Genomic DNA, 7,676 nt, shown 5'->3' with positions numbered 1-7,676 from the left:
GCATTGCAATACTTTGCCTTTTTAACAAATATTGCAAATTAGATCCTATTTCTGTCATTTTGTCTTGACAAATTTTGATGCTAAAAGGGATCAGGCGATATATTGACAAAGGTGTTGAAACAGAGACGTATATAACTTTATACGAATAACAACAAAAAGGCCTACATAAAATATCTGGCAGGTTTTCTTAATTAAGATTCTATTTTTTATAACCACCATTTATTTCTTTTTCATGTCAGAATATTTGATGCACCTTTGTCCTAAGGAGGGATTCTGTTCGTTTTGTAACCTTAAAGCCCTTAGCTGGGGCGCTGCAGGCACCCGAGATCTACACTATCATCACAAAGGTAACCGAACTATGTGCGCTCGCTTATAGGCAGTGCCTATTTCATATTATCAATTGTATAGTTATGTAAAATCAATAATGTATGCTGCAAAGGAGGATAACAAAACCACTAATTCTGCCGTCAGTTCATCTAAACTTGAAACTGAAAATGTACGCAAAGAATAGAGTAAAATTCCATGATATGGTACATTTTTCTATGACGATTATCAATGTGACAGGTTTCTGTGATGTTTGGTAAGACTTGGACATGTGTTATATACCCGCACGATATGTTAATTGGTTGATATACCTATATAATGATGTAAGATGTTTTAACATGCAATGTATGACACGTTCTTTTGAGTTGTGCTTGCGTGACACGAAGTTATTGTGCTTACCTATGTGACATGTTCCTCCTTTGTTGAATGACATGATGATTTTGATCCTGTAATGCGTACACGTATATGCTCTTGTCATGTTAATGTGTACAGATTACGGTTTGTGTTGGTCAAGACAATAACAGACGCATAAAATAAATTAGAAATGATAGTTTTATTATTTTAGAAATTATCAAACAAATAATAAGCAAAAATTGTGTACACAAACTGAATTCAACATTCCTTTCATGTTGTTTCATTGAACTCAAAGAGCAAGTTGACAATGCACGTGTTGTGATTATTAGCTAGAGGGGTGTTTTATGAATAGATATTAAAACAATATACGAAAAGTGAGTAATTCCAACAACATGTTTGATAAAGCTTTCCGTAAAGCAATATATAAATTTAATGTAATTTTAAACTGAAAGTTACGTTTTTTTGTGCACAGCACTTGCGATGTGCTGATAAAGAGAAACGAAGAGTCAGGGTTTACAATATTCAAATACTTTTTCTCGGAATTGACAATTAAAGAAATTGGTTGTTAGACACAAGTAGGGAAACTGTATACTGTCTTTTCAAATTTTCTTCTGTTTCGCCAACCAGAATGGGAACTTATGTAAAACTTAGTGATATTGAATAATTGGAATGTATGCTGCTAACAAGGAATAAAATGTGAATTTTATTCAGAAACCCCATTCGTAGTAATTGTGAGGTTATGTAAGTCACCATATGTGAAAATTGCAAAGTCCAACTAGATTGAAAGGAATGGTTTTGCGAAGAAAATGCACACGCCTTAAAGCCGATACTATATAAATTATAAGCATCTTACAGAAATAATGGTTCCCGCTGATTTTCGAAAAAATGTCCAAGTTAACAAAAATATATAACGTTATTAGAATTTTTCGAGTACCAAAGACAGTATAAAAATTCCTTTCATACCACAACTTCATGAAACAAAACATGCCAGAAAATAACGAAATACGATCATCTTTAGCTTTGATTAATAATTAGCTACAGTAAGTCAACTATCACTGTCAAACTATTTATAAGGCTCATACGATTAAGGATCCCTGTCCCACCGCAGGCAAAACAAGAAGATTATTTTTCCATGCATAGAGTTGTCTCCCTTTAATTTCGTTTTAGATAAAGCTGTAATTGAATTATAAGCGAGGTAGCTACCCCTAATAAGTAACAGCTCAGTTTGTTACAGAGACCATATTTTGATTGGAAGTCCATGCCAGTGTTTTCAATATCCGAATTTTATTGTTGATTTTTTTTCATTTTGTATTTATCATTTTCCATAAAAGTTTCCAACGATATTTGTTCCTTTATTTATCTATTTACGCCATTGTTATATAAGATAAAAGTTTCTAATCAAAGTTACTGTTTTTAGCAGCGGTACGAGGATACTCAAAAGAACCTAACAGGTAAAGCTCTGGAAGCTAACGTAAATAAATTTGAAATATAACGAAAATCAACAGGGACCTATCGCTTATATATAAAACGATCAAACAAGTCTGCGTCATACGCTAGGAATTCTACTGGCGAGGGAAAAACAAAAATACTTAGCGACCCTAATAGAAGGTATTAAACATCGATAAATATTTCATATTTGAGTTATTTGATAACAAACGGTTTAATGTATTTACCTCTACATTAGAATCCTAGACTGATATCAGCAGTTTCCATACATATATATATATGTGTTTAAACTTTAAACATTGATTATACAGACATCTGCGTCATTATCTAGCGATACCACCCGTATGGGAGATCTCTCAGCAGGAAATCCCCGTCGATGGATTTACACAGCATATCGGCAGGGATGTAAAACATACAATGCTTTCTGGTTATGATAATAATAATAAACACTTAAAACAACTCTTAATTATCAAACATGTCATTTAAGATACAGTTTTATTCATCAATTACTATATTTCCGACGAAAATATCATTTTTAATCAGTTGTTTATTATCTGAAATCAAAATCTTTTATTATGAAACAAAACGCTTCATATGTTTTAAGATCGATTATATATATCCAACCTTTGACATGTCTAATAAGCTTCAGTGTGTACGGCAAATATAATCTGATTGTAATTTCAAGAAAATTGTCAGAAAAAAGACTCAGATTGGAGAATCTCAAGAGTCGGATGATGATAACAATTGCCAATCTTATCAAAGATGCTTATTCTATTCTATGTCGATTTCACATTTCATATACATATTATGAGATTGTCTTTATATGAACATTGATTTTGAATCTTATTTTCGGCAAAAACTCCAAAGTGGTAATTTAAAAACATAATTTTATGAACTGAAATTATTATTAAAATATAGGATGCTTTATATGGGCCAAGTTCGATGATACATCCAACTATTGACATGTTGTATAAGCTGAAGTTTGCACGGCAAATACAATCTAGTTGTAATTGTAAAAAAACAAAATCAAAATCGTTGTAAAAGACTTAAAGAATTATGGCCACGATGATATAATTTCATATTTTACGGTAATTTGATGCAATGATATGTGTAGTGACCGAGACACGGAACGACGTGTGACGTCAGAGTGGGACGACTTATACGATATCCTGTTCATTACGTGTACCCATTCTGACACGCCCCTTTACGTATTTATATATTATTTACAAAACAGTGTAAGTAATGACAGCAACCAATATATGTTGTATAGATAAAATCATCAATTGACAAATAAAGACATCAATTCTCCGAAAGAGAAGTTACACATTCAATCAATACATTCCTGAATAACGGAAATATAATTCCGTACCTGGATCAACTATATTCAGTGTACACTGTAACTTTCAGCTGAGAGATAGTATTATTAATATCCACAAGTTTTCGAAGACCTGATCCTGAATATTATTTTCGATAACTATACCTTAGTTTTTTTTAACTATGTCAATGCATGACTTCAGTAAAGTGCAAGACAGAATGATCGCTTGGGTATGGGAAAACATTTCATTATTACGGGTAGGTCATCATATTCGTTTGAAAATGGTCTTCTATATATTATGATGACGAAAAAATATGACAGGAATAAACCTCACAAAAAGATATCATAGTGATGATATCTGGTAAAAATAACATATAATCACGGGACATATTGAGAATCATTCTTCCCTGGTAACGACATATTAATGCGAATGTCCTTGCCAAAACCACTGTAATGTGTGATATCCACCCACTCAAACATAGTTGTTTAATTAATTAACAAATACAGTTTTGGTTATAACGGTTTATAATCTGTTACAACAATAAATAAATAGTTGTTTGTTTGTTATAACAGGCAATACATTTTAACTAAAATAAGCAAATAGCGTTCTAATCATAGTGTTCATTATGCGACTTTATAACAATTCAAAATAACGTTTTGGTTATACAGTGTAACAGGCGATATATATGTTACAAAAATGAATAGTGGTACAGTACCATGGTTATATATTTACGCTATGTTTATTACAACAATACAGGGATAGTTTGATGGCCACTTCAAATATATTTCAACAAATAGTGTTACAGTTTTCTGACAGGTCTTATATGTAACTGCTATCAGTAACCAACTTAATCGGCAATGATGGTAATAATTGTGAAGGGTTACTGTCACAAATCGCTAGTTTTTGTTTTGTAAAACTTCCGCAAATTATTGTTTACTTTCCAGAAATGATTTTTTTATCGAAGCTATAGTGATGCAGTTAAAAGTCACTAACGCATATTTACATTTAGCAGTGTCATGGGTATCCTTAACAGCTTACATACACACAGTATAGATCTGGTGTGAAAATGCAAGATTAATATCCGTGCGTGAAATGTATGTAAATCTATTTGTCGGCCAATTTGGTGTTAAAAGGTGTTAACTTAGGTTGGAATAGCTTGTACTTCAAATTACTGTCTCACCTTCTGTACACCTGTAATATATTTCACCATGACCACTCATCTACATATAAATACAGTATATTTTCTTAGATTGTGTCAATTTCCGTACCATTATTGAAGTGCCAAACATTAATTAACAAAGAGACATGTAATTGAAACAAATCACTTCAAATACGTAAGCTCCACTAACTACATGCACTTCTAATAAAATGTAAAGTACAATCAATGTTACACGTGATTTTAAAATCTACTATATTGTTCATCGTATTTATGACTTATCGTATAACTACATGTAAGTTTTAATCTGTTACATATGGGCTTATTGGTTAATATATGCAAGTGTTATAAACATGATGCATAAGCAAGTAATAAAATTATAACTTATAATGTCACTGATGTTATGACAAATGTATCCTTAATTATGATCTCATCTTAAATCGAAACAGACCAAACAATATCATCCCATCCATTAACGCTCTAAAGTGATGGTTTGTGTAAGGTGTGGTAGTGTTTGGAATAATTTTAATCAAGATGTTGAAAGAAATATAGTGCTGTTAGTTTTTCATCAAGTGATAATGAAGAATAAGAACAATATGTATAACTATGATTCAAAATGTAAAACAAATCTGAATATAAACTAGTGAGCTATTCAAAAAAGTACAATCTTACGTTTTTGCTTTTTGTCAAAATTACCCTTTACTAAGTGGATATTTCATCACGCTTTTAGTTATTTATATGGTTGGTTTACCCCTTACACTGCAAAGAACTCTCCGAAATCCCTTTTGGACAAGACATTGAAGAATACACCACTATATACGTGCTTGATATTTTTACACAGAACCAATAACATTTCGGCATGTACTCAAACATTATCGAAATCGAATTCCTAATTCAGTTATTTCATATTCAATATTTACAATCTTTAAACATATTGTTACAGTAAGCTCGAAAAATCAATAAGCCTCATATGACAGTTTATAACAATCATCATCTCCACATAATTATCAGGATAAAATGTCCTCACATGCATATAGCTGAAGTATAGTAAATGAATCTACGAGGAATTTGGTCAAAATCACCTCCCTATCTTAAAAGAGAATGTATAAACTAGCATTTACAAAGCGGATGATTCCTGATTGTTATGACGAAACGGAAAAAAAGCTTCAATACCTTGGAAACTTAGTTCAAACATAGCTACAATTCCTCATAGTCTTGTTTGTCACGTATAGTATTTTCTATATACATCAATGGAATTGGTTGATGTCAGCCTTGTCTATTTTGTGAATGTTATCAAGTACTCAGGGTAAGCCTGGGTGTCGTTGAAAATGATGAACATATTTGGATTGTTCGTGTCATCGACTACAGAGTCGTATAGAATGTGACCTTTCTTTGCTGGAGGGACACGCATTCCTCCTCGTCCCTGTGTAAAGTCCCCTGCGAGGACACGGCATCTGTACATCTTTTTCTGTCCAGCTGGGTTAATAGGTGAGTATGTGTCTCTGGCTGAATACTCGGAGTTGCACGCAAAGTATACACCGTCGCCATGTACAGTTGCTGTAATGATAAGTTGAAAACAATGTGTATTTTTTCTGAAAAGTCATTACGTTTTCTTTGTTTATATGCTGAGGGGACTTGTAATCATACTAATGTTATTATGAAGGTGTCATACATAAACTCTAGAAGTCGAGGTTAAAATGGAATGCATTATTACACTAACCGTTTTTCCCACAGAAGCTGCGGTTGAAGCCATACATGTTGATACTGTCTACAGCACCCTCTGCAGTTCCATGCCACAGCATTTTTTCACTCTGTCCGCTGCAGCTTCGGTCCATCTCTGCCTTTTTAGTCATATACTGATGGTACAGTGTCTTGTTTTGTATTCTTTCAATCTATTGAAATAAAAGTAAGAAACCTGGTTAACAATTTTGGTATGTATGCCAATGTGAACGTAATCAAATGGTTTCTTCAAAACATTCTCAACTATTTTCATTTCCAAATTATTTGAGGTAATATTTTCTTCAAACGAACCGTGTTCTACTCTTTTGAAACTGTAAAACCCACCTTAACTATTGTGGGATTCATATTTCCAATTGTAACGTAGAAATCTTTTAACACGTCTGTATACTCGGCATCAGTTGCTTGAATCGGTACAACGGTAATTGTGTCCTGATCGGTCATCGGGGTCCATGTCGTCGGAGGCTGAAGACGGGCATCTAAGATTAAAATTTAAAGTGATTAATAAAAAGACTCTTTTAATGATAGAACTGAAGTTGTTACGGTGATATAACTCCGTTAGTAAATTATCTGTCGACCATCAAACTTACAAAACGTTTACTTACCTTTGGTCGGCTGTAGCTTGTCTTTACGTAAAACTGTCGCTCGGTCGTTCTGGTCATTGACGGGATATTCTTCCATAGCTGAAAAGTCAATTTCGTAACAGGTACCTTTCTCGTCACAAAATGTACTTTTTGGGCGTTGCTGTTGGTAGTCGTTTTCGATCTGATGGTTAAGTTCCTCTGGATAAGGTAGGAAGTTTTTACCGTCATTGCATTCCGCAATTACTGACCATTCAACGCATTGTGCGGTGATCTTTTCTTTCTCTTTCGTCAGATGCAATCTTTGAATATCCATAATCATGTGGTCGATCTCATTTGAAGCTTTTTTAACATTCACAGGCAAACCTGATAGTCTAATACGAGGAGGTCGTTTTTCAAATATCACCTCTACACCAAGTGATTCTTTAAATTCGTCAAGCTTTGCTCGCTGTAATTTAAAAAAAAAACCAATATGAATGTTATTCTATTCATATATACCTTATGCATAATATTGTCAGCAAAATTCCTTAGATTAAAAAATGTTCAACCCTCTTAGTTTATATAGTCCTACCATCCAGTTGAAGCTCTATGTGTAGTTAAAAGAAACCTTTTGAATTTGAATTATATCAACTTTTAGTTATACAAGGAAAGACGTTACCTCTTTAAAGGTCAAGTCAACTACATAACATGGCAAACTTATTCAATTTACAACTCATCTGTGGTACAGGGGTGTCAGCGTTTCAGTTGACAGATTTTGCGTTT

The 7,676-nt window shown here is 33.1% G+C and overlaps 1 protein-coding gene across 1 annotated transcript; it reads right to left on the bottom strand.

The window, feature by feature from the left end:
- Positions 1-864: 864 nt before the first annotated feature.
- Positions 865-7,567, bottom strand: LOC110466190 (poly [ADP-ribose] polymerase 15-like). Its single transcript, XM_021522553.1, has 4 exons — positions 6,939-7,567; positions 6,661-6,812; positions 6,317-6,488; positions 865-6,153 (listed from the first exon to the last, which is right to left on the bottom strand). Exons 1-4 carry the CDS (start codon positions 7,234-7,236, stop codon positions 5,873-5,875), a joined length of 903 nt encoding a protein of 300 aa, XP_021378228.1. The 5' UTR covers positions 7,237-7,567; the 3' UTR covers positions 865-5,872.
- Between the last annotated feature and the right edge of the window lie 109 nt (positions 7,568-7,676).

This window comes from Mizuhopecten yessoensis, unplaced genomic scaffold, assembly GCF_002113885.1.
Source record: "Mizuhopecten yessoensis strain PY_sf001 unplaced genomic scaffold, ASM211388v2 scaffold11123, whole genome shotgun sequence".
NCBI classification, from domain to species: Eukaryota; Metazoa; Mollusca; class Bivalvia; order Pectinida; family Pectinidae; genus Mizuhopecten; species Mizuhopecten yessoensis.
The sequence above is the reverse complement of the archived record's forward strand: the minus strand, read 5'-3'. Positions and strand labels throughout refer to the sequence as shown.

What these genes read in the sequence shown, in the direction of transcription:
- LOC110466190 (XM_021522553.1), bottom strand. Translation starts at nt 7,236, where the DNA reads ATGATTATGGATATTCAAAGATTGCATCTGACGAAAGAGAAAGAAAAG. An exon ending in CAAGCTACAGCCGACCAAAG is followed by an intron (nt 6,813 to 6,938) that starts GTAAGTAAACGT and finishes TTTTAATCTTAG; the next exon opens with ATGCCCGTCTTCAGCCTCCG. An exon ending in TGAATCCCACAATAGTTAAG is followed by an intron (nt 6,489 to 6,660) that starts GTGGGTTTTACA and finishes TTATTTCAATAG; the next exon opens with ATTGAAAGAATACAAAACAA.